We start from the raw sequence: 26,157 nt of genomic DNA on the forward strand, positions 1-26,157 counted from the left end.
CCTCTCAGAGGCCTCACACGACTGTGGGTGCTCTCATTGCAGCAGTGAAGGAGAGAGCAGGCTGCCCTTCACAGAGTTGGCAGTCCCTCTGAAAAGGCACCTGGGGACCTGAGAACCAGTAAGCCACAGGCAAAATGGTGGGGTCCCCTCCTGATGCAGGAGTCGGACTTTGGATGTTGGTTTGATTTCAGAAGATTTTGAAAAAATTTATCGAGAGACCCAAGGTGCCACTGTGGAACCATGATGCTCACAGCACATGGGTGAGGAGGCGCTTCCCTGGAGAGAATCCACAGGGAGAGGTAACTAGGAACAGGAGCAGGGAGGACCACAGCAGGCGTGACCGAGTCTGCAGTGTGGGGACCTCGAGGTGCTGTGTGAAGAAAAGAGTCAGACACACGCAATTAGAATCAGATAATTCCTTAATGTGAGAGGGCCAGACCAGGCAGGTCCATGGAGACAAGGAGGTTGGTGTTTGCAGGGCCTGGGCGAACGGGACTGAGGAGAGACTGTTCAATGGGTACCGGGGTATTGGGGGCAGTGACATGAACATCAGGAACAAGATGGTGGTACTTACACACCTTTGGGAATGAACTAAATTCTACACTCCATAATGGTTGATTTTGTGTTGTTAATTTATCTCAATACAAATAGGAAGGTGCTGTGGAGAGTTTGGGTTCTAGAGTCAAAGGGTAACCTGGGTTCTCCACTGGCTAGTTCTGTGACCTCAGACGAGGATGCCCTCACCTGGTCTCTGTTACTGATCTATAAAATGTTTGGTCACCACGACCCACCACTGAGGCTGTTGGGGAGTGGTATTGAAAGGGCTGCCAGGTTTAGGGGGCAACAGCCTGTAATCCAAGTGGCTCAGGAGGCTGAGGCAGGAGGATCACAAGTGGCCAGACTCAGTCACTTAGTGAGGCCCTGTCTTTAAATAAAAATTTTAAAAGGGGGCTGGGTTAAGAGTCCATGAATTCAATCCCTGCTACCAAAATGAAAGGGGGGGGGGGTCATATGCAAAGCTTCAGCACAGATGATGGAGCACATGGAGTGGACAAATGGAACCATACTTATTCTGGGCAAGAGAGAATTTATTCGGCATGAGCTGTGCCTGGGAGGCAGAATTTCAGAAGGACCTAGAGCCCAGTTTCCCCCTTTTGCCCCCAGTGACTATATACACACCTAGGAAGGGGCTTGGTTATCTTCAAGCTTGCTTCTGACTTCTGCAATTCTATTAATACAGGAAAGGAGAATGCCTGAGAGCCTTGGAAGAGCTACAGCATGAGGGAAGGAAGTAGGACTACACAGGGGACTTTCCCCCGTTGATGCAAACGAGGACAGGGAGGATGCTGGTTCTCAGGCAGGAAGATGTGGAGGCCATGGGAGGGTCGTTCTCTACACAGGTAGAAACAATGACCCTGGAATCCTTTGGCCCTCTTCCCTCAGCCCATTCAGTGAGGGAGGAAGCGGATCTGGTATGTTGGGGGTACTCTGCCCACACCACTCTCCCTGGGAGTGAGGTCGATGTCCTCGGGAGCCACGGGGCTGGCCACAGAGAAGTTCTGGAGGATGGTGGTGAAGAAGAGGAACAGTTCGTTGCGAGCGATGCCTTCACCAAGACAAATGCGCTTCCCTGTGGGCACAGAGGGTCACCATGTGGGCACGGGGCCAGTGCACGTGCTTGCCCACCACACCCCAAAGCCCAGGCACCTGTGCACTGCAGTGGATTGTCACAGGCTTGACCTGTAACCTGTTGGACCTTCTGGAGTGCCCAAATCTTCAGGTGCAGACCTTTGGGTGTACTCATGTTGATTTTTATAGGAGAGAGTTTACAACTGTTGTTTGCTTTTCAAAGGGTTCAGTGGCCCCTGGGAGATAAGAACCCACTTGTGTTTGGGTGTGTCTGTGTATGTAGTTAAGTGTGTGCATATTTCTGACTTGACATTTTAATGTTCTTCATTTCTCATGAGAAGAATAGTACCTATCAGGCACTAGCAAGGCAACTGAAGTTAATGTTGGTACTTGCAGAAACTCCTAGACTAACACCTGGCTGACATTAGGAATCCTACAGGTGTAGTTACTGCTGTGTTTTGAAGAGCCAATAAGCATGTGTGTGTATGTGTGTGTGTTTCTGGCACTCTGTGTTATGTCTGTCTATGGGCTGTCTTTTGGTTTCAACCTGAAATCCACCAGCTCCATGAATTCACTCCAAAAAAATTGTTCATAAAATTGTAAATAGGACCAGGGTCCATGAGCAGGGTTTCTATGGCTTCCCCTGGACTTGCAGAGGAGCTTGGAAAATCCCTGTTGTTTACAGACCACAGGCTTATAGAGGAAGGAGGACAGAGAGATCTCCGGCTGCTTCAGTGCTTCCTCATCTGCAAACTGACAGCCCTGGGAAGGCCCAGTGGAGACTGGAATTCCGGCATCCCCTGCACCTTCCCAGCCACTGCAAAGTTGTCCCTGCGGGCATATATCTGGCAAGGGGTCCATGTCCTTTTGGTATTTCCAGATGTCAGGAGATGGGACCGTCAAAGTACTCAGGGCAGATGTCTGGATTGGATCTTCTCCTAGAACTGGCTCTGGATCCAGATCTTCCCAATAGTCTAAGGTCACTTATCTACCTCTCAGCACACTCTCCCCCTTCCTGGGTTGTCTGTTTGAACATCACTTGCTATGTCTTTTATTCCAACACTCTTTTGGTTCACCTTGTTCTTCTTTCTGCTCAGGGTACTCTACCTCTGTTTGGTCTATATCTAAGAAGCACTGGGTTTTTATCCATTTTAAATTTTCTTCTTCACTTTTCTATCTATATACATATTCATTCATTCATATTCATTCTCTCTCCCTCCCTCCCTCCATCTCTCACAGACTGTCTCCTCTTTGCTATGATCTCCCTGTCTCTATTTGTGTCTCTGTCCCTCTGTCTGTCTAGTCCCCATAACGTCTCCGTTGCTTAGCTGTTTTGGTCCCTACTTCTCTGTGTCTCCGCCTCTCCCTAAACTTAGGGCAGGATTATTGGGTGGGAGCTGACCTTCACCCACTACCCCAGGTGTTCCCAGCTCTCACTGAAGACAGAACGAGGACACTGAAGTCCGCATCCACAGAGCTGGGGGCTGGGACAGACCCTGCACCCCTAGAGTCAATGATGAGGCTCATCATTGAGAAACTGTTCCTGGGACCTTGCTTCCCCTGCAAAGATGAGAAGCCTGGATGTTGGGGTTTCCTCAGGTGGAAACTTCAATTTAAATTTGGCCTAAACCCCACTGAGTAACCTGCACCCTAAGTTAATATTAAACAAACGGCAACCAAATTGAGAGCACATTCCTGGGAAAGGTAACCTAGGCTGTCAATCCCAGCACTATGTTTCAGCCAATCCAGCAAGACGCTTCAGCCAATCCCAGCGATGCGCTTCAGCCTATCCCACCACTGCGCTTCAGCCCCCACCACTGAGTTTCAGCCAATTACAGCACTGCAAACTGCTCAGATCGGTCCAAAGGCCGCCACATTGAGCTGGACCAACCGAGCTTTGTGCTTGTTGCTTCGTTTTTCCGTACGTAGCTCCCTGCCCTGCCGCTGGCAGAATTCGATAAATCTTCACCGCTGCAGGATAGGGTTCAATTCATGAATCTTGCTTTGCTCAAATAAATTCTACAAAATTTAATTTGTCTGAAGTTTTCTTTTACCAAGCAAGAGTGGAGAGTGGGAACAGGGACTAGTGTATCCAAGATGTTCCTCAAGTCCCACACACTGGTGCACGCCTGTAATCCCAGAGGCTGAGGCAGGAGGATTGTAAATTCAAGACCAGCCTCAGCTACTTAGTGAGGCACCAAGCAATTTAGTGAGAACTTGTCTCTAAGTAAAAAAACAAATAAATACAAAGGGAAAAAGTCTGGGGTGTGGCTAAGTGGTCCTTGGGTTCAATCCTTGATACAAAAGAAAAGAAAAGAAAAGAAAAAATTTCTCCAGCCCCAGTGCTCAAGGATCATTCCAAATTCCTCCCCAACCCTCCAGGTCCTGCCCAACTGAGCTCCTCGCCCTCAGCCCCTTTCCTAAAGTACGTCAGGAGCTTCTTACAGTTTCTCTAATGAGCCACCTGGCTCTTCCGTGCTATTGCCTCCACCTGGAACCTTCTTTCCCGTAGCTGATAAACACTCACCCACCAGAACTTGGCTTGGAAACCAGTTTCTCATGTTAGCTTTCCTCACCTACCCACCAAAATTAGTACTCCCTCTTTGTGCACCCAATGCCTGATTATGAATAATAATAATTGCCCACATGAGCACTTACTTTGTGCCAGGCAGTTCTAAGTGCCAGGCTTTAACTCATTTAATAATATCATTATTTGGGGACCATTTGATGAACATCCTTCTCCCTGCTGGGCTATGTTTCCTGGGGGAGTAATTGTGTCTGTATGTGATCTGGGGTTTTTGTGCTTTTATTCATGCATTATAATCAGACATCGTTGATTCACTGTGACATATTCATATGTGCACATAACACTCTCATTCCCCAGGACTTCCCCATTCCTCCCTCCTCTCTCCCCCTGACCCCCTTCCTCTAATTTACTGGTCTCCCCTCTATTTATTGTTTAATGGTTCTATTACAATTATAGATGAAAGTGGGATTCATGGATTTGTACATGCACAGAGCATAACTTGGTCAGTTTTATTCCCAAGTAGCTCCCTTTCCTTCTCCTTTGCCCTCAACCTTGATCCCCTTCCTTGCTCTACTGGGCTCCCTTCTGTTTTTGTGAGATCACTTTTGTATTCCTTTTTTCTCCATAGTTTCCACTTATGAAAGAAACATCCCACCCTTGACTTTCTTGGTTTATTTGGTTTAGCACAATGTACTCCATTTCCATCCATTTATCCATTTACCAGCAAATGATCTTATTTCACTCTTCTGTATGGATGAATAAAGCCCTGTTGTGTGTGTGTGTGTGTGTGTGTGTGTATATCACATTTTTTCTTTTTTCTTTTTTCTTTTTTTTTTTTTTTTTTTTTTTTTTGGTTCCAGGTATTGAACCCAAGGGTGCTTAACCACTGAGCCTCATCCCCAACCCTTTATTATATTTTATTTAGAGACAGGGTCTCACTGAGTGCCTCTTAGTGATTGAAGCTGGCTTTGAACTCATAATCCTCCTGCCTCAGCCTCCTGAGCTGCTGGGATTAGTTGTGCCTAGTAACTATACATTTTCTTTATCCATTTACCTGTTGACAGACACCAAAGCTGGTTCCATAACATGGCTATTGTGAATTGTGTTGTTATTAACATTGGTATGCATTTACAGTTATAGTAGGCTGTTTTTAATTCTGGATAAAAACCAAGGAGTGGGATAGCTGGGTCATGCGGAGGCAAAAGACTAGGAATGAAACCTCTCTGAGTTATTAGTCGCATTATCTTAGCCCTTAGTAAAGTACTGGACTTGAAGTCGTGCTAATAAATAGTTTTTGGTTGTTGTTTTTTAAGAAAGTGACTTTGCTCAGATCTGGAAATTTTCCAAGCACTTGCCCAAGGTCCTGCTTATCAAGGCTTGCCTTGGGACACAGTGTCACTCCTCGAGTCCCCTCTCAGGGTCATAGTGAAGATGGAATGTGACAGGAGAGGTAAAGCAACTGGAATGTGCCAAGTGCTGGAAAAACAAGACCTGTGATTGTTTGTCTCAAGGAGAGGTTGGGACCTGCCCCTGGTGTCTGCTAAGGGATCCTAGGTGCAGCTTACCTGCCGAGAAGGGAATAAAAGCATCATTCTTCTTCAGTGCCCCATTGGCATCCAGAAAGCGGTCAGGGTTGAAGGCGTCTGGTTTTTCAAAGTAATGTGGGTCATGGAGAGCAGAGCTCAGGATGGGGTATACTTCAGTGTTCTGAGGAAAGGTTGACGGGTCAAAGGACATTGCCATTCCTGGCCCCATGAAAAATAAATAAACCAATGCAACAAACAAAAATGAGAACAAGGGGCCCTGTTGAGAAACCCACAGGAGGTTGAGACGAGGAGTTAAGTGAATCCAAGATGCCCACGGAGAGCAGACATGGAGCCCCGCTGGTCTCACCTTGGGGATGAGGTACCCTCGGAAGAGAGTGTCTCTGGTGACTATGTGGGGTACGCCAATGGGGAGGAGGTCTCCAAATCTCTGAATCTCATGGATGACTGCCTCCGTGTATGGCATTTTGGAGTGATCATCGAGGGCAGGTGGGCGGTGTGAGCCAATCACCTGTGCAATCTCCTCTTTGACTCTCTCTGCACAGAAAAGGGGACCAATGAGCTCAGTTTCAGCAGCGAGGCCTTTCTCTGTGGAACAGTGAGCCATGAAAGTCCTACAGCGAGGCTCAGATCACTGATACCCTCAGAGCAATCAGGGGGATGGGAAGAGGGAGACTGCAACAAGAACTCCAGGGCTAGAATTCTAATGAACGTGATGAATCATCTCCCACCTGCCCTGTGCGCAAATGCACGCACACACACTCCATGATTTTGCATGCAATTTTAGATGAAGGACTCCAACCTAAAATCCTGTTAAACCTATCCCTCTAAGACAAATAAAAAATGATCTACTATTTGTCCTGGGTGCATTACTGTTGAGGCACTGTGCTAGGTCCTCAGGAATTGAACAGTGGAACAGACCAATGGGTGAATCCATGAACAACTAGAGAAAGAAATGACCACCTAAGTCAATCCTATCAATAATAAATCAGTGCCTGAATGTGAAGATTAATGAATTAGTGAAATGAGCAAGTCAATGAATGGATGATGTATTCAAATTATCAATAGATGGATCCATGAACAAATACATTAATATATGGTTCTTGGACAAAAAACAATGAATCCAATGAGTCAATAATCACATGAATGCTTGACTTAGGGAGGAATACATGGATGAATAAATTAGTGGAGGGATGCATAAAGGAAAAAATGGGTAGATTAAAGGCTAAATAAATGAGGGATGAATGAATGAGTTATTTAATGCAAGAAGGATGGATTGAAAGACTGGTTGATGGAATGATTAAGGAATGAGACCTAGTTCAGGGAAGGATAGCTGGATGCACGCCAAAGGATGAGCTGATGAATCAATGACAAGGAGTTCATTTAACTATCCAAAGGTCAACTCATGAATGAGTTAATCCACATAAATGAAGGAATGTGTATGACCTTGGATGAATCATAGATGAAAGAATCAGTGAGTGTCCACATAAATGAATCAATAAAAGCTTGGATAAATAAATGATGGATGAGAGAAAACCGTGAAAGAACAGGTCAACAAATTCCACATTCACTCATCAGCCAACAGGATTGGCTCAGCAGGAGGCCACCCAGAGCCTGCAGAGCTCCAAAAAGGAGCCTCTCATCCACAAAGGACCCCAGCCCCCGCTCTGCAGCCCTAGAGGGGATCCCAGGACCCTCCCCACACGCCCGTCCCTGGCCAACCTGCAACGTGGGGGTACTTGAGCATGAGCAGGAAGCCGTAGCGCAGAGTGGTGCTGGTGGTCTCAGTGCCAGCGAAGAAGAGGGACAGCAAGGTGATGATGAGGTTCTTGTGGTGGAACTCGCTATGCGGGTTGGACTTCTCCTGGGTCCGGAGGTGTGAAGAGGGAGGGGCAGGTCAGGGCCAGAGCCCACTGAGGACTCATCCCGCCTGCCAGGCCTCCCTCTGTCTCTGGGTCTCACCCCTGGGGTCCCTCCTTCTCAGCATAGACTCTGTCTCCCTCAGCCTCCTCACTCTGTCTGGCCTGGTGTCTCTCTCCATCTCCTTGGTTTGTGTCTTGGTTTTCATCCCCCAGTCTCCTCTGCCTCTGAGGGTCTTTTCCTCTTTCTTGTTGTCCCTTGCTCTGTATTTCTCCATCCACCTGCGCCCTGTCCCCTCTCCCTCTCATTTCAGTTCCTCCTTCCTTTCCCTTCATCTTCCTTTCACTCCCCGCTCCCCTCCCCAGGCCTCACTTTGTCCATGCGGAGCAGGTAGGTGTCGATGAAGTCTCTGGGGTTGCTGGGGTCCAGGGTTGCGCGGTGCTTCTCCACACTGTGGCCGATGAAGGTGATGACTTCCTGCAGGTTTTTGTAGACTTGCCTGTGTGTGCCAGGAAAGTGCTTCAGGACGTCGGAGAATAATTCAAACACCTGCAAGAAGGAAGGGGTGGTGAGGGTGCCCAGGGGCTGAGCCAGCAGGTCACGGGAGGGGGAGCCATCCAGGGCCCCAACACCTTGTCTCTGTCTCTGTCTCTCTCTCTTTCTCTCATCAGAATCTACCTCTGCCCTTTGTCTTACTCCCTTGTCTTCTCTTTTCCTCTTTTCTTTTTCCCCAAGCTTCTTCATTTTCTGTGACTCTGTTCCTCCCCCTCCCCTTTCTCTCAGCCTCTGATCCCTGCTCTCCATCTCTCCCTCCCTCCACATCCAGCATCTCCGACCCTCTGTGAGTCATCGCCTTTCTCCCAATCCTAGGTGCAGTTCTGAAAGCTGACCATCCAATCCCACTACCTTGGATGTCCCCCTGACCCCCACCCGCCTTCCTATCCATGACCTGGCCGAAGAAGGAGCTCATGAGTGCAAAGGACTGATAGAACATGTCCAGCAGCCGCAGGAACTGGCCATCCTGATAGTCAAAGCGTTCTCCAAAGACGATGGAGCAGATGATGTTGGCGGTGATGGACTGGAAGAGGAAGGTGGGGTCCAGGAGGGCTCCTAGGAGGACAAGGCAGCAGGTCCCACGTCAGAGACTCCAGAGCCTGGGGACAACTGACTGCTGCCCCACCTCTCTGTGACCGTCCACCGCTGCTCAGTAATAACAGGTGAGAATATCCATCGCGCTCACACTCGCTAGCACAGACCAGGTGTCAGACCATACGCACTTTATAGATGGACAGTCAGACAGGTTAAATAATTTGTCCACGGTAGTTTCTCATTACCAAGGGCAGGCTCAAACCCAGAGACAGAAGCAGTGCTGCAGGGCACTCCCCTGCCTCTGCTCCGGGTCCATCTCTGACCGTGAGTACAGGGAGTCAAGTCCTAGGAGCACCACCATGTTCAGTCAACCCCTTGTGCAGATTTAAAGCCCCTTGGCTGCATCCCTCCCTCTCACACCCACATCCTCCCTTCTCTCCACCCCAGGGGATCTCTGGTCCTGCATGAATCATTCTTCACCTTCTCACTGATGCCTGTGCTTGGCAGGCACAGTCCTGGTTTCTGAGGCTGGGAGGGAGGGGGCTGGGAGCCCAGGAAGCTCAGGTGAGTGTGACCCCTCTCTCTGGGTCTCACTGTTTTCTCTCATTCCTCTGAGACCTTAATCTGAAGTTTGTCTGTTTGTCCTTCTAATTTTCTGACTCGGTTTCTCTCTGGTTTGGGGGTTTTTATTTTGTTTGTTTTGGTTTGGGGTTTTTTTGGTATTTTGTTGTTGTTTTTGCCTCTCTCGGTCTCTCTCTTTCTCTCTTTGGTTTTCTGTTTCTCTATCTTTAATCCTCCTTTTTGCCCACGTTTGCGTCTCTTTCCATTGCTGTGCACCCCACATCCCTCTCTGTTCAATGTCTTCTTCCCTGTTCATCCCTGGTCCTCACCCTTGGATTTCCACAGCTCCTCCACCAGACACTGAGCCTCCTCCTGAATCCGTTTCTCAATGCTCCGCTTTCCCATCCCAAAGTCCCTCATGGTGGCCAGAGAGAATCTCCGAAGGGTTTTCCAGCGTTCTCCATTGGAAAAGATCACACCTGGGGATGCAGGAGAGGCATGGGTTGCAGAGGAAGTTTGGAGACTGGGTCAGGCCCCACCCCTTGTCCTCCCTTCTCAGACCCCCCTTTCCCAGGTCCCATCTTCCACCCTCCCCATCCCAGGGCCTTTGAGGTCCTCACCATATTCCTGGAAGATCGGTTCAATGATGGATATTTTTCCTCTGCCAGAGAAATCCTCAGCCTGGTCCACCAGGGCCTCCCGTATGGCCTCTGTCCCACACAGCATGACCACAGGCCTTGGTCCCAGGTACACGGTGAACACATCCCCATATTTCTCTCGAAGCTGCCAAGCACATCCACACCAGGGTTGACATTAGTCACCAGACACCTCAGTTGTTACACCATGAGGTGCTGAGATGCAGATTGGTACGTCGGTGTCTCCCACAAGACCCTCCTCCCTCAGCTGCCATCCTCCTTCCCAGAACCCAGCCACTCAAGGGTCAGTGCAGAGTCTAGCCAGGTCTGCTCTGATTGGTTGGGTTCCTAAGCATACGAATGCTTAAATATCTCTAGTATCATCCTGCCTGAACCCTTGAGTCCAGCCAGATCTCCTGGGCCTCTCAATCAAATAATCCTTCCTGTGACCCAACTGCTTTCTGCCTCCTGACCATTTCCTGAGAGAACGACTCTGACCCACCCAGTTGGCAGATGCGAAGGGCCTTCTAGCTCTGCTCACGAAATGGTAAGAGCCATCATATCAGTCCAGCCACTTGGGAAACTGCTGGGCAATACTGTTGTTACCCCTTGGCATCTACGGGATTCAGTCCCAGGACCTCCCAGTAATACCAAAACCCTCAGTTGCTCAAGTCCCTGATATATAATGGGATAATATTTGTATATAACTTATATTCATCCTCCTATATATCTTATGTCATCTCTAGATTACTTAGGTACCTAAAGGAATGCAAATATTATAGAAATAGTTGTATTGCTTAGGGAATAATGTCAACAGAAAATGTCATTACATATTCAAAGTAAACAACTTTTTTCAAGTGGTTTCAATTCAATCCACAGTTGAATGAATCTGTAGATATAGAAAATTCAGCTATGGAGGAAAATTATATTTATCGAAGTTGAACATATGCATACTCAGCAGCTTCATCCCTGAGTTCTTGCCCAACACACTTGTGTGTGTCCATCAAAAATGTCAACCACAGGTCTGGGGTTATGGCTCAGTGGTAGGGTGATTACCTAGCACACATGAGGCCCTGGGTTTGATCCTCAGCACCACATAAAAATAAAATAAAGGTATTGTGTTCACCTACAACTAAAAAATATATATTAAAAAATGTCATAGAAGACTACTTGACAAAATGTTCATCAATGGAGATGTAGAATAAATGAAGTGACCATTTCCAACAATGGAATATATGCAGAATTTAAAAGGAACAAACTACAAGCTACAACCAGTAACTGTGAAAAAAAACTCACAGACCTAATGTTGAGTGGAAGCTACAAGTCACAAAAGCAAAGTCAGTTTACACTTACATCTACTTACATGAAGTTCAAAGAGAAAACCAATCTATGGTGTCAGAGTAAGTGGGAGGGTAGAGACTGGAAGGGTTCAGAAGAAGGTTTTCTGGGGACCAGATCTGTTGTTACTTGATCTATATGTCAATGAGATGGGTGTGCTGTTTGTAAAAATTCATTAAGTTGTGCACATTTTAGGATGAGTTAAACATTAAGGAAGAACTTGACTCAAAAATCATAAAAATGGCCAGGCACGTTGGCACACACCTGAAATCCCAGCAACTTGGGAGGCTGAGGCAGGAGGATTACAAGTTCAAAGGCAGCTTCAGCAGTTTTGTGAGGCCCTAAGTGACTTAGTGAGACCCTCTCTCAAAATAAAATATAAAAAGGGTTGGGGATGTGGCTCAGAGGTTAGGTGCCCCTGGGTTTGATCCCTGGTATCAAAAAAAAAAAATGTCTTGCATTGACCTCTGCAAAGCCCCCTCGCTGACTTCTCTGCTTCCGTTCATATGCCTCTTAACTTGGCTTCACCGTTCTCCAAGTCAGAGCAATCCTATTTAAGTGTGAATCACTTGATATCCCTGATGCTCTCCAAGCCCTCCATTGTCCCCATGTTGCTGAGAATGACACCACCGTCTCCATCCTGGTCCACACAGTCACAAACCATGTGGTCCCTCACTTCTCTGGCTTCTTCCTGTCGCCCCTTATGCCTTGGCCGCTCTGATCAACCTCCATGCTGTTCCCTGAGCTCCTTCCTGTTCAGGCTCTTCCAACAACACCTGCTGCACCTGCTGCCACACATCTGCTCCCTTCAGGGTCTGTCCAGAAATATAGCAAGACCAAGTCTTTCCCTGACCTCGTGATCTGAAACTTCTCCCACACCTTCTAGAGCGTCACCTGCTTTATTTCCATCATAGCTCGTCTACCTGACTGCACCTTATGTTTATTTTTTTGTTAATCTATCTCTCCCAGTAGAATATCCATGAGCATTGCGACCTCATGTTCCCGTTGAAGATACCACATCATCTGTGCCAAGACTATTCCCCAGCACATAGAAGGTGCCCAGTGAATTTTTTTTACATATGTATATTTTAATTTATTTTTCACTTGACAAGTGAAATTGTGCATGCAACATAATGTGTTGGCATCTGTGTACATTGTGCAATGGCTAAATCAAGCTGACTAAGAGAGTTGCCTCACACACATCACTTCTTCATGATGGGAACCCATAAAATCACCTCTCATAACAACTTTTACCCCTGCCATATATTGTTAGTAACTGTAGTCACCACGAAGAACAGTAGATCTCTGGAACTTCTTCCTCCTGTCTAACTGAAATTTGTATCCTGTGACCAACATCTCCCCAGTCCCCCCAGCTTCTGATAGCCTGCAATCTACCCTTTATTTGCATGAGCTTGACATTTGTACATCCACTCACAATAAGTGTGATCACTCAGTATTCGTCCTTCTGTTCTCCACTTATTTCACTTAATGTCCTCCAGTGATGGACACCACAAACAACAGATATCCTTCTTTTTCAACATAATTTGCTCCATTTCAACCCCCAGTATTTCCCCTTTCCCTTCCCTCCTCCTTCCCCCTGAAGCCTTCCTCTCCTCTCTTGGTCTCCCTTCTATTTTTTATGTATTGTTTTTTAATCGGTATGTTATACATAAAAGTGGACTTCATTGTGATACATTCTTACATTCGCAGAGCATACAGTCATGGGGTCCTTGACAAAAGTTCCTTAAAATGAGCATTGGAAAAAGTCTTTTTAACAAATGGTGCTGGAGAAGCTATCCCACTCCTTGGCCTATACCCAAAGGACTTAAAATCAGCATACTACAGAGATGCAGCCACATCAATGTTCATAACTGCTCAGTTCACAATAACTAGATTGTGGAACCAACCTAGATGTCCTTCAATTGATGAATGGATAAAGAAACTGTGGTATATATATACAATGGAATATTACTCAGCCATAAAGAATAATAAAATTATGGCATTTGCAGGCAAATGGATGAAATTGGAGTACATCATGCTAAGTGAGATAAGTCAATTTCAAAAAACCAAAGATCAAATGATCTCGCTGATAAGCGGATGATGACACATAATGAGGGGTGAGGGGGGGCAAGAATGGAGGAAGGAGGGACTGTATAGAGGGAAAAGAGGAGTGGGAGGGGTGGGGGAAGGAAAAAATAACAGAATGAATCAAACACCATTACCCTATGTAAATGTATGATTACACAAATGGTATGCCTTTACTCCATGTACAAACAGAAGCAACATGTATCCCATTCGTTTACAATAAAAATAGATTTTTAAAAAATTGTGCTGGAGAAACTGGATATCCATATGTGGAAGAATGAAACCAGATCTGTAGCTCACCCTGCACAAAAATCAGCTCAAAGTGGATCAAAGGCCCTAGGAATTGGACCAGAAACATTGAAATTGCTAGAAAAAACATAGGGTCAACCAATTCCTTTAATAAGACTCCTCAAAAATGCTTCAAAGCCAGCTCCTTGACCCAGATACTCAACGGACTTTATGAGGCCCTATAGGAACCTGCTCTTCCAGAAAAAAAGCTTTAGGTCCCATGTTTTCTTAATTATTCTCCTTTGTTAATATGGTCCCTTCCTGTCTCACAGGAAGTGAGAGAGCTTGCTCATCAGACACTCCCATGAGTGCCAGCTTAATGGGTACTCACATGTCTTACTCACACCCCAACGCCAAAACTGGCTCCATCTCACAGGGATTTCGTGGAGTTAATACTAAACTACAAAAAAGCACCACTAATGGTGATATTTGAAATGACAGAAGGGACCTCAGGGAAAGGCTAGTTTCAAATAATCCTTCAATTCAAAGGAATTTCACCTTTACGTATGTGTGAGAGAAAGGAAGTTTAGTAGAGTAGAGGAGGGAGGATGGGGGAGGGGGGGGGACATCAGGGTTGGGGATTGAAATCAAATTCCTTGCAGGGTATGGGGTGTAGTTCAGTGCTAGAGAGCTTGGCTGGCATGTATGAGGCACTGGTTTGGATCCTCAGCACCACATAAAAATGATTAAATAAAAATAAAGGTATTGTGTCCATCTGCAACTAAAATTTTTTTTAAATCCTTGCATGCATGAATTTGTCAAAATTCCAAATACCATATATAATTATAATGTTCTTGTTAAAAAAAAGTCCCCTGCCAAAAATAAATAAATAAGACTCCTAAAAGCTCAAGGAATAAAACCAAATAGCAATAAATGGGATGACCTTAAGCATTTACTACACCACAAAGGAAATAATTAAGAATGTGCAGAGAGAACCTACAAAATCAGAAAAAAAAACTTTCCTAGCCAATCTTCTGACAGGGGATTAATAACTAGAATATATTTTTTAAAAAACTCAAAAAACTTAACATTAAAAAAAACTAATAACCCACTCAACAAATGGACAAATGATCTGAACAGACATTTCTCGGAAGAACAAATACAAATGGCCAACAACTATACGGAAAAATGTTCAACATCCTTAGCAATCAGGGAAATGCAAATCAAAACTGCACTGAGCTTTCATCTCACCCAGGTTAGAATGGCAATCATCAAGAGTAGAAATAATGATAATCGCTGATGAGGATTTGGGGGGAAAAGTATTCTCATGCATTGCTGATGGAACAGCAAATTAGTACAACCACTTTGGAAACCAATATGTGGGTTCCTCAAAAGTCTAGGATTAGAACCACCATATGACCCTGCTATCCCACTCTTTGGTGTTTATTAAAAAAACTAAAATAAGTGTGCTGTATAATATATGCACTACAGTGTTCATATAAAAGCAATTCACAATAACCAAGTTACGGAACCAGCTTAACTATCCCTCAGCTGAAAAAGTGTTTAAAGAAAATGTGAGCTAGATAGATATAGATATAGATATAGAGACACATACATACAATGGAATGCTACCCATCCATAAAGAAGAATAAAATATCAATTGCTGGTAAATGCAGAGAGCACCATGCTAAGTGAAGTAAGCCAGATTCAGAAAGTCAAGGGTCATATGTTTTCTCTTCTATGTAGAAATTAGAGAAAAATAAGAAACAAAAAGGTGAATCTCATAAAAACAGAAGGAAGAACAGTGCAGTAGAGGAAGGGGATCAAGGAGGAGCAGGGAGGGACAGGAACGTGAGGAAGTGTGGAATGAAACTGGCCAGTGAAATATTGCTCAGTTAGTGAATAAATGGATGAGTGGGTCTAAGTAACCGTCACAGGGTGAGCACATACTGGACACCACGTCTAGGCAGCATCCCATCTGATCATCTGATCTTCACATCAACTGTGGGAGTCACGCTTTTCTATGGGCACCATCTCGTTTTAGAGAAGATTCGAGAAGAGTTGAATTTTGGACACAAATCCATATCTCTCTGACTCCAGAGGGATTGGGGGGGCTTTTGGGGGAATGGAGAAGGAACAGCAGCACCCTCCCCAGTCCATCCAATCATGACACACACATGCCCATACTCTCCCTCCCACGCCGCAGTCCATTCAAATGGAGGATGGTGGACACCTAGAAGATTCTGGGAGGGTCCATGAAAGTGCTTTAGGGACCCTGTGAATCCTCAGGATGTTATATAAAATTGTATGTGCACAACCTAGGTTATTTGGATTTTCAATCATAAGTCACATGAATCACATTTTCTTTAATATTTTTAGTTGTAGACGGACACAATACCTTTATTTAATTTATTCATTTTTACGCAGTGCTGAGGATTCAACCCAGTGCCTCACACGTGCTAGGCAAGCACTCTACCTCTGAGCCACAACCCCAACCCCATGAATCACATTTTGTATATGAAGTTCAGTCAAAATTAAGTACAGAGGGATGGGGAGATAGCTCAGTTGGTAGAGTGCTTGCCTGTCAAGCAAAAGGCCCTGGGTTCAATCCCCAGCACCACAAAAAAAAAAAAAAAAAAAAAAAAAAAAAAAAAGTAAGCACAGAAGTCTCCATGCACCAAAATTGGTACCTTTCTTCCTTGTGATTTTAGAATTAAATTTACCTGAGTTATTTTGTAAAAATGTATATGCACAGTTGGAGAGGTTTTAACCAACTTCTCAGATTCAGTGATCCCCATATTATTAAGTGACCTAGTGTAGGAGGGCTTTGGAGACAAAGAGACCTCCAGTTCCAGATCTCGGCTTCCCTCTTACCATCTTTGTACCTGTGGCTAAGTGCCTCGCCCATGCTGAGCCTCATCGTCCATCTTACTCTACTTTGTGCTGCTGTGAAAGATTGCCTGAGATTGGACAATTTATTTTTAAAATGGAGATTTATTTCTTACAGTTCTTGAGGCTAAGAAGTCTAAGGTCCAAGCGAACAGGTATCTGGCAGGGCCTTGGTGTGACATCTCTAGCGGAAGAGCAAGAGAACACAAGAAGGTGGCTGAACTCACCCACTCTTGTGGTAATGACATTAATCCATCCGTGAGGCAAAGCCCTCAGGGCCTGATCACCTTAAATGTCCCACCTCTCTACACCATTGCATTGGGATTAGGTTTCCACCACATAAACTCTGAGGGATACATTCAGACCCTAGCATTGCACCCCTGGTCCCAATACGTCATGTCCCTCTCAGATGCAAAACACATTCGTTCCACCCCAGTAGCCACCAAAGTCTTAAGACTCAAGGCACAATTTATTCTGAGGCAAATTCCCCTCCAGTTGTGAGCCTGCAAAATTGAAAGAGTTATGGACTTCCAAACTGCAATGGTGAGACAGGCATAGGGAAGACATTTCCATTCCAAAAGGTAGAAATAAGCAAGAAGAAAGGGGTAACTGGTCCCAAGTAAGCCCAAAAACTAACAGGGAAAACACCACAGTATCCTGTAATATATGGAAAGCAATTAAAATGAAACAATATACACTCAGGATCTCTGCCTATGGGATAAAGCTCAGTAAGAGGGGCAGGCACTGGTCTGTGGCCCTCAGAGCCAGCAGTTCCCTTCCTATAGCAAGACCAGCCAGGGAGAACCTGGTGTTTTCATTCACTTCTTCCTTCACTCACTCATGTGCACATATTTACTAAGCACCTACTTACTGTATGCCAGGGACTATGTGCAGCACTGTGCTCACGTGTGTTAGTCAGTTTTTTTGTCACTGTGACAAAACACCTGAGAAAAACAATTTAAAGAGGAAATATTTATTTTGGCCCATGGTTTCCAAGGTTTCAATCCGTGATTGACTAGCTCCACTGCCTTGGACTTGAGGTAAGGCAGGACATCATGGTAGAAGGGTGTGTCAGAGAAACGCTGCTCAGTTCATGACATCTAGGAAGCAGAGAGAGACAGACTGGGAACAAAATATAGTCCCCAAGGACCCACTCCCTTCTAGTCCCCACCTCCTACATTTTCCACCACCTGCCAATAATGTCATCAAAGTATGATTCCATCAGTGTATTAATCCACTAATGAGATCAGAGCCCTTGTGAGCCGATCATTTTCTAAAACTCCCACTCTGAACATTACTGCATTGGGGATCAAAACCTTCAACACGTGGACCTTTGGGGGACATTCCAGATCTAAATCATAACATTTGACCCCTGACCCCCAAAAGCTCATGCCCATTTTGCAATGCAAAAAACATCCGGTCCATCTCTAAGAATCCCCAGAGACTTCGCAGTTCCACCATTTCTTGAAAGTCCAAATTCAAAGGTTACTCTGAGGTTCAAAGCAAACTCTCCTCTGGGAGTCCCTGTGAAAAGCAGAAAGCAAGGGACATGCATTATGGGTAAGCATTGCTATTCCAAAAGGGACGGATGAGACCAGAGCAAGACTGAAACCCAACAGCAAACATTATATCCTACAGCTCTGTGTTGAGCATAGTGGCAGGAGCCTCTGTCCTGGGCTGCCTCTGCTCACCGCTGGCTGCTTTCCTCAGCAGACATTCTGCATTCCTGTCCTCTCCGACTTCCTAGGGTCTCCACTGCAGCTTTGGCTTCACTCTCATCACTTCGAGCATCACCCTCTTAGGAGCTTACCACAGGAATTTTGATCCCGTCACACACTGCCTGGTCTCCCAGCTGAATAACACAGAATGTTGGTGTTAAGAAGGGGGAAATCTGGAGGAAAAACCTCATGACCCCATAACTCTAGGATTCTGCATTCCTGAAAAATCAGCACCATGTGGATGATACCAAGGTCTGCTCTGCTACCAGCGAGAGCAGTGGTAGCCAGGCCCCATTGGACCGTGGTTTCAATGGCCTCTGAATGCCTGGAAGGCCAACACAGTGAAAAGATTCCTGGGGAAACAGCTTCTTAGGTGGCCCCAAGGGAGCAGGGTGCCCTGGCACTCTCTTCTCAAGGCAAATTATTTCAAAGGAGTTTACACTTTTACACCCTGAGCCAGCGATGAGTGGGGTCTGGTCAGTTCCTGAGACACCCTGGAAACATCTTTCCTATCGTCCAGCTGCAATGTACTTGACTTCTTTTCAGAGCAGCCAAGTCCTGAGGCAACCACACTTTCATTGGCCCCAACTTTAACCAAACTCCAAGTTTCTCAAATCTTTCTGCTCTGCTTCTTGCTCTCAATTTGCATAGTAAATATAGCTAAAAGCAGTCAGCAATCCACATATTGCTTCCTGAATGGTGTACTACCTTGAAATTTCCTTTTCCAGATTAATTTAAATTCAACTTCACACAAAGTCTCAGAGTATAGACAAAATGTGTACAAAGTTTTTGTCAGAATGTCACGCAAATGGCCTCCAGTTCAATACCCAATAGAGTCCTTACTCCATCAAAACCTCATGAGCACAGTTTTCGCTACCTTCATTCTTGTCAGCATTCTGGTCTTCTGATCTGGCACCAAAAATGTCCCTTAGGCTCTGCTCACAACACTCTCAGGCTTCTCAGCCCTTGTTGTCAAGATTTTCGAAATTCCTCCTGCAAACCTGTTCCAAGGGCTTCTGAAACATGATCAGGTGTAATCAGAGCAACAACCCACTTCTCAACACCAATATTCTGTGTTATTCAGCTTCCATTACCATGACAAAATACCTGAGAAAAACAAATTAAAGGAGAAAATATTTATTTTGGCTCATAGTGTCAGTTCATAGTTAGCTAACTCCATTGCTTTGGACCTGAAGCAAGGCAGAACATTGTGGCAGAAGGGTATGGTGGAGGAAATCTGTTCAGCTCATGACAGCCAAGAAGCAGGGGTCCAGGGTAGGACAAAATATAGACCCAAGGCATGACCCCAAGGACCTACTCCCTCAACTAAGTCCATCTCCTACCATTTCTACAATTTGCCAATAATGCCATGAAATTATGAATTGATTTGCAGATTAACCAATTCATAGGCTCAAGCCCCTATGATCCAATCATTTTCTAAAATCCCCACCTCTGAACATGACTACAAAGGGGACCAAGCTACAACAGATGAGTCTCTGGGAGCCATTCCAGACCCGAACCACAGCATTCACATGCTGTGGGTTAAGGCGAATGTAGCATTGTCATGGACATCAACCCAGTAAGGAGATGTAAGTGACACGTGATAGAGATCTGACCACATCTGGGGGTCAGGAATGACTTCCTAATGGAAATAACACTCTCCTGCAGATCTAGGAAACCCCAATACATACTTATATCGTCAGTCTTAGTAACGCCCACAGCTGAACCAAAGCCCACATAACCACCTCCCAGACACAACTGCCCCAGGGAGCAGTCCTGGACTTCTTAAGCCAAAACTGAAACCACCAGACACTATTCCAAGGGACATGTCCACAAGCCCAGGACTGTGAGCACGCTGGTATGCAAAGCCAGGTGGAAAAGAGCTGTACCATTCCAAGCTTATATGGCTATTGGCAGCTGTATATGAAGCAGGCCACAAACCTCTCATTTCCAGTGTGCCTGAGAGACCCATACTGGCTCTTTCCAGGGATCACCATTGGAGATAACCAGCACCTGGCACTCAGAACTTTCTATGTGGAATAGTTACCCCCTGACTTCCCTCCTATTTTATGTGACATGGGTTCATGTCCCAGAGGCTTGGGCCCTAATGTGACAGTGTTGAAAGGTGGTAGAACATTTAAGAGGTGGGCTCTTGGAGATGACAAATAGTTCATGGAATTAATGCTGGTCTTCCAGAGTGAGCTAGTTCTTGAGAGGTTAAGTTGTTATAAAGTGAGGCCACCCCACATGTTTGGCCTTTTCTGCACATTCTGCTTCCCTTTCCTCTCCTCTTCCATGTTGTGACACACCTAAAGAGACCCTTGCCAGAGGATGAACAGGTGGAGCTGCCTGATCTTGGACTATCAGCCTCCAAAACTATAAGTCAAATAAACCTCTTTACTTTATAAAGTACCTGAACTTGGGCATTTTGTTAGAGCAACAGAAAAAAGACTACTACACCATAAGACTATCTTTCCTGCCTGTTGGAGTAAATTATTTCTTACTGCTCCCCTTGGCTTCAGACAAGTCAATTCCTCGTCATGCTGCCATAATTCCATTCTGCCTCCTCTCCACTACATGTGTCATGCTCTCATTCACTTAGGCCTACTCCGTCCTAACCTTTCCCCCAAGACCCTCAGAAATGGCTTCTCCTCCCCACTCATCCTCACTCCACCCAGTCTTTAAGGCTCTGTTCATGTCCTACCTGTTATATAAACCCTTTCTGGACCCTCAAATGATCTTAAAACGCATGTTTCTTCATTTGTATTTGGAACCATGCAAGAGAGCACCTAATGGTCATCTAATTCATTTTTGTGTTTATTTGTATCTCCAAGCAGACTGTCTGTTCCTCAAGGGTAGGTCCTGCAGCTTATCTGCATGAACCTACCACTGGTCCTAATACAGAGTGGAATTAGGTTTGTAAACTTTCTTTATCTGCATTAGTTATAGGTAGAAGGGCAACCAGACCACCTCCTCACACCAGCTACCAGCAGTAATTTCTGGGCCAAGCCACACTGTCTCACCACTCGTGATATCCTTTTACTCACTATCTCCAGACATCACCTCTTCCAGGACAAGATGTAACACCCTTGGATTACTATGACACAAAGCTAACTTTGCCTTTCCAACAAATGATTAGCACATAAAGTCTGAACTACTTTTGTAAAATATACAGGCTACCTCGGATCATAGACTCTTACAGTGAAAGATGCCTCTGAGATCAGCAAAGGTCCACCCCTTCCACACTCCATACAAAAATCCCTTCCTAAGAAGTCCCTGCTGTCAGAACTCTGACAAGATGGCCCCAAGTCTTTTTAAACTCACGTCCTAGGCCGATCAGAATTTCGTGGTCAGTTTAACCTGTTTCAGAATTTGTAAAGGATGGTTATGGCCAACATCTTAACTAAGTCTTGTTAAGAAACGAGACAGTAAGACCCCAAGAGCTGAAGGGGGCAGCAAATGCTACCAGTGGTGGCCTGGTTGGCACCCAGTAAGCCACTGAGTTCTTTGAAAACTCCCCTTGAAGAGGGAGCCAGTATTCTTGATGATTGCCATTCCAACAGGAGTGAGATGAAATCTCAATGTAGTTTTTATTTGCATTTACCTGGTTGTTAGGGATGTTGAGCATTTTTTTTTTTTTTGGATATCTGTTGGCCATTTGTATTTCTTCTTTTGAGAAAAGTTTGTTCTTCTTTTGAGAAATGCAATGTATTGATTGAACTTTTTTTTTCTTGGATATTGAGCTTCTTAAATTCTTTATATATTCTCGATATTAACCCCCTGGCAAAAATTTTCCTCATTCTGTAGGTTCTCTCTTCATGCTCTTAATCATTTCCTTTGCTCTGCAGAAGTTTTTTTATTGGATGCTATTGCACTTATTGATTCTCTGTTTTGTTTCTTACACTTTAGGAGTCTGGTTAAGGAGCCTGACCCAATATATTGGAGTGTTGACCCTGTGTTTTCTTCAAGCCGTTGCAAAGTTTCTGGTCTAATTCCTAGGTCTTTGATCCACTTTGAGTTGAATTTTGACCAGGATGAAAGGCAGGAATCTTCATTTGTTTAATATGCATATCCAGTTTTTAAAGTCCCATTTGTTTAAAAGTCTATCTTTTCTCCAATGTATGTTTTTAGCACCTTCGTCAAGTATCAAATGACTGTATCTATGTGGATTTGCCTCTGGGTCTTCTTTTCCATTCCATTGGTCTTCATGTCTGTTTTGATGCCAATACCATGCTGTTTTTGTTACTATAGCTCTGTAGCATAATCTGAGTATAATTTGAGATACCTCCTGCATTGCTCCTCTTGTTCAGGATTTATTTGGCCATTCTGGGTCTATTATTCTTCCAAATGAATTTTAGAACTGCTATTTCTAGCTATCTTAAGAGTATCATTCGTATTTTCATGGGAATTCAATTGAACTGGGTAACAGTTTTAGTAGTATGACCATTTCAACAATGTTAATTCCACCTATACCAGAACATGGGGGACTCTTTCCATCTTCCAAGGTCTTTTATTTCTTTCTTCAGTGTTCTATAGTTTTCATGATAGAAGTCTTTCACCACCTTGATCATATTTATTCCCAAGTTTTTATTTTATTTCATTTTTTTGTTATTGTAAACAGGATAGCTTTTCTGACTTCTTTCTCAGCAGTTTCACTGGTGTATAGGAAAGCTATTGATCTTGGTATGTTGCTCTTGTATCCTGCTATTTTGCTGAATTGATTTATCAGCTCTAGAAGTCTTCTGGTAGAATTTTGGGGGTCTTCTAGACAAAGGATCATATCATCAGCAAAAAGAGACAATTTGACTTCTTCTATTCCTATTTGTATCCCTTCAATTTCCTTCTCTTGCCTGATTGCTCTGGCTATAGTTTCAATAACTATATTGAATACAAGTAGTGAGAGTGAACATTCTTGTCTTCTTTCTGATTTTAGAGGAAATGTTTCCAGTTTTTCTGTATTCAGTATGATGTTGACTTTGGGTTTGTCATATATACCCTTTATCAATGTTGAGGTGAGTTCTTTCTATCCTAATTTCTCCAGAATTTTCACAAGAATGAGTGTTGGGTTTTGTCAAAGGTTTTTTCTGCATCTATTGAGATGATCATGATTCTTGTCCTTAATTCTCTTTATATGGTGAATTACATTTGTTGATTTTGCGAGGGAGAGGTAATTCACACATTGTTGGTGGTATTGCAAATAGTACAACCATTTTCCCAAAAGAAGAATGGAGATTCCTCAAAAACTGGGAATGGAACCACCATAAGACCCAATTATCCCACTCCTTGGTAATCAACCAAAAGAACTAAAATCAGCATCTTATAGTAACACAGGCACATCAATATTTATAGCAGTGCAAGTCATAATACCCAAAATAAGGAGACCAGAATCCTGTCAACAGATGAACAAATAAAGAAAATGTGGTATATGTACACAATGGAATTCTACTCAGCCATAAAGAAAAATGAAATTTTGTCATTTACGGGTAAATGGATGGAACTGGAGAACATCAGGCTAAGCGAAATAAGCCAGACTCAGAAAATCAAGGGTCAAATGTTTTCTCTCATTTGCAGAAGCTAAAGCAAAATAAGAAGTCAGGGTAGATCCCATAAAAACAGAATTGAGATCAGTGGGGTAGAGGGAAAGGATTGAGGGCAGGGAGGATGGATAGGAAAAGGAAGTAACTAGAATGAAATTGACAAAGTTATGTACACCTATGAATGTACCACAGTGAATTGCACCTTTATGTAAAGCATGAAATAAAAATAAATTAATAAATAAATGGAAGACCCATAGAGTAAAGGAAGGAGAACGGAGGGAGGGAAGAGGGGACCGAGAGAGGACATGCTGGGGACTGAAATAGAGCAAATATTATTTCATACATGTATAATTATGTCAAAATGAATCCCACTGTTATGTATAACTATAATGCACTAATAAAACATTTTTATAAAAGAGAAGTGTCAGTGAATTGTGTAAAAGAGGAGGTCTTTGTCCAGAAGTTGAACCAACTTCATTTAAACCCAATTTCCCAAATCTTGGCACTGCTCACACTATGATTATGTGCACTGCCCAGCACAAACACAACCCAAACAACATCTTATCTGATCATGAGACTCTTTACCTCTTCCATGTAACTCCTCTGAAAAATTCAAAATGTCCCATAACTTGAGAGTTTGAGACCCAGACACATTGCATCTCTCAGGTGTAGTGGATAATGTCAAATAGTCACCAGGGACCACATGCTTGACTGAATTGTCTATAATAAATATATATGTAGCTGGGCATGGTGGCACACACCTGTAATCCCAGCAGCTCAGGAGGCTGATGCAGGACGATTGCGAGTTCAAAGCCAGCCTCAGCAATGGCGAAGCACTAAACAACTCAGGGAGAACTGTCTCTAAATAAAATACAAACTAGGGCTGGGGATGTGGCTCGGTGATTGAGTGCCTGTGAGTTCAATCCCTGGTATCAAAAAAATAATAATAATAATACGTGTTTGTGTGTGTGTGTGTGTGTGTGTGTCTACATAGATTATAATCATTCATCATTTATGCACTCCTTAAGCAAATAATTTTTATTCTCAAATAAGTATTGTACTGAAAAATATTTTTTGTTAAAAGACACTAAGAAGGAGCTGAGGGTATAGCTCCTTGGTAGAGAACTTGTCCCGCATGTGTGAAGCCCTGAGTTCCAGCCCCAGCACCAAAAAATGGCAACAATAAAATGTTATTAATTAATAGACTACTGATCAGAGAAAATTTTATCAAAAGGATAACAGGCCCAGGGTGTGGCCTCCACGGCAAGGGAAAGGGACAGAGGAGCTGGGAGTTACAGTCAGGGTTCCAGCTCTCCCACTGGAAAGTGGGGTCACGGATGCCAATTAATTATTAATAAGCAGATAATTAAACACAAAATCATGCATCAGAGTATTGACACAGGGCCTGGTAAATAACCAGGAGTGTCAACTGCCGTGCTGTAGAAGGTTTATACTAACAAACACTCCCTCCCCGCCCCTTCCCTCTCCTCTGTCCCGGCACTGACTCAGGCCAGCCTTTGCTCTCTCTCGTTGGCAGGAACAAAATCCATCTGCCCTTCACCTCTGTTCCAGGGACAGGCAGGCACCAGGGACACAGCAGAGGGTGGCAGAGGAGAGGGAAGCTCTGCACCAAGGCTCACACCCCACACCTCTGCACGTCCACCTGCCTCTCGAGGACAGTGCCCCTCACACACACTTCCATCTGAGCAGGATGCAGCTGACCATCTGACCACTCCCCATCAAGGCTCAAGCTCAGACCCTTCACACACCAGGTGTCCCCCACCCACCAACCCCCCAGACCTGGAAGGAGGCCTTGCTCTTCCTGCAAGGGATCCCCAAACACAGAGGCAGAGACCAGCCCACCACGGGACCCATCCATCTGTGTCTCACCCGCAGGAAGGAACTGAGCAAGCCTCCTGTGTCCATCTGTAGCAGGTTCCCCAAGAAGGGCAGAGGCCGGGGCCCTGGTGGGAGGTTGCCCCGGGCTTTTGGGCGGCCCCTGACCAGCAGAAGAAAGAGGCCTGTGAGCAGAACAAGGGAGAGGAAAACACTGAGCTCCATGGTCCAGGTCTGACCACTGTCCACCAGCAGCAGCCTCAGCTGGACCTTTTATCCTGAGCCTCCTCCCCATTCAGTTATGCAACTCCATCTGCTCCCGCCTCCCTCTCCTCATTGTCCAGGAGAGTGAAGGTAGCAGAGGTGCTGGATGCACACACTTCCTGCTTGGTTGGCCCAGTGACCTACCCCCTCCCTTCCTCTCTACCCCCTCCCTACATGTTGGCAGGGATTCTGTGAAAGAGATACACAGTGCATGGAGGGTGATGCTGTGTGTGTTGTTGCATCTTTTATTCTGTGAGTGTGGGTGTGTTTGGGCATGCAGCTGACCATGAGTTTTGTCTGCCTGTTGATGCTGGCATGCATGTCCATGCCTGCTTGCTACCGTGTGTGCTTGCGTACTTTTGATATGCAAAGGGATGTCTTCTATGCCAACGGACTTTTTTTTTTTCCAGCCTCAGT

At 44.8% G+C, this 26,157-nt stretch overlaps 1 protein-coding gene and 1 non-coding gene across 3 annotated transcripts; one reads left to right on the forward strand and one right to left on the reverse strand.

Moving 5' to 3' along the window:
• Positions 1–401: 401 nt before the first annotated feature.
• LOC124966955 (cytochrome P450 2B4-like) lies at positions 402–25,737 on the reverse strand. Of its 2 annotated transcripts, none has more exons than XM_047528865.1 (9): positions 25,531–25,737; positions 9,831–9,993; positions 9,540–9,689; positions 8,510–8,670; positions 7,933–8,109; positions 7,423–7,564; positions 6,050–6,237; positions 5,722–5,863; positions 402–1,630 (listed from the first exon to the last, which is right to left on the reverse strand). In XM_047528865.1, exons 1-9 carry the CDS (start codon positions 25,699–25,701, stop codon positions 1,449–1,451), a joined length of 1,476 nt encoding a protein of 491 aa, XP_047384821.1. In that variant the 5' UTR covers positions 25,702–25,737; the 3' UTR covers positions 402–1,448. The 2 variants fall into 2 exon arrangements, 1 of the variants encoding a protein (XP_047384821.1); XR_007105443.1 differs by having other exon boundaries at positions 1,491–1,630; positions 5,722–5,901.
• Positions 16,046–16,119, forward strand: Trnad-guc (transfer RNA aspartic acid (anticodon GUC)). The gene has a single exon. It is a non-coding gene; the product is annotated as a tRNA-Asp (tRNA).
• Positions 25,738–26,157: the final 420 nt, after the last annotated feature.

This window comes from Sciurus carolinensis, chromosome 16 (genome assembly GCF_902686445.1).
Source record: "Sciurus carolinensis chromosome 16, mSciCar1.2, whole genome shotgun sequence".
Taxonomy (NCBI): Eukaryota; Metazoa; Chordata; class Mammalia; order Rodentia; family Sciuridae; genus Sciurus; species Sciurus carolinensis.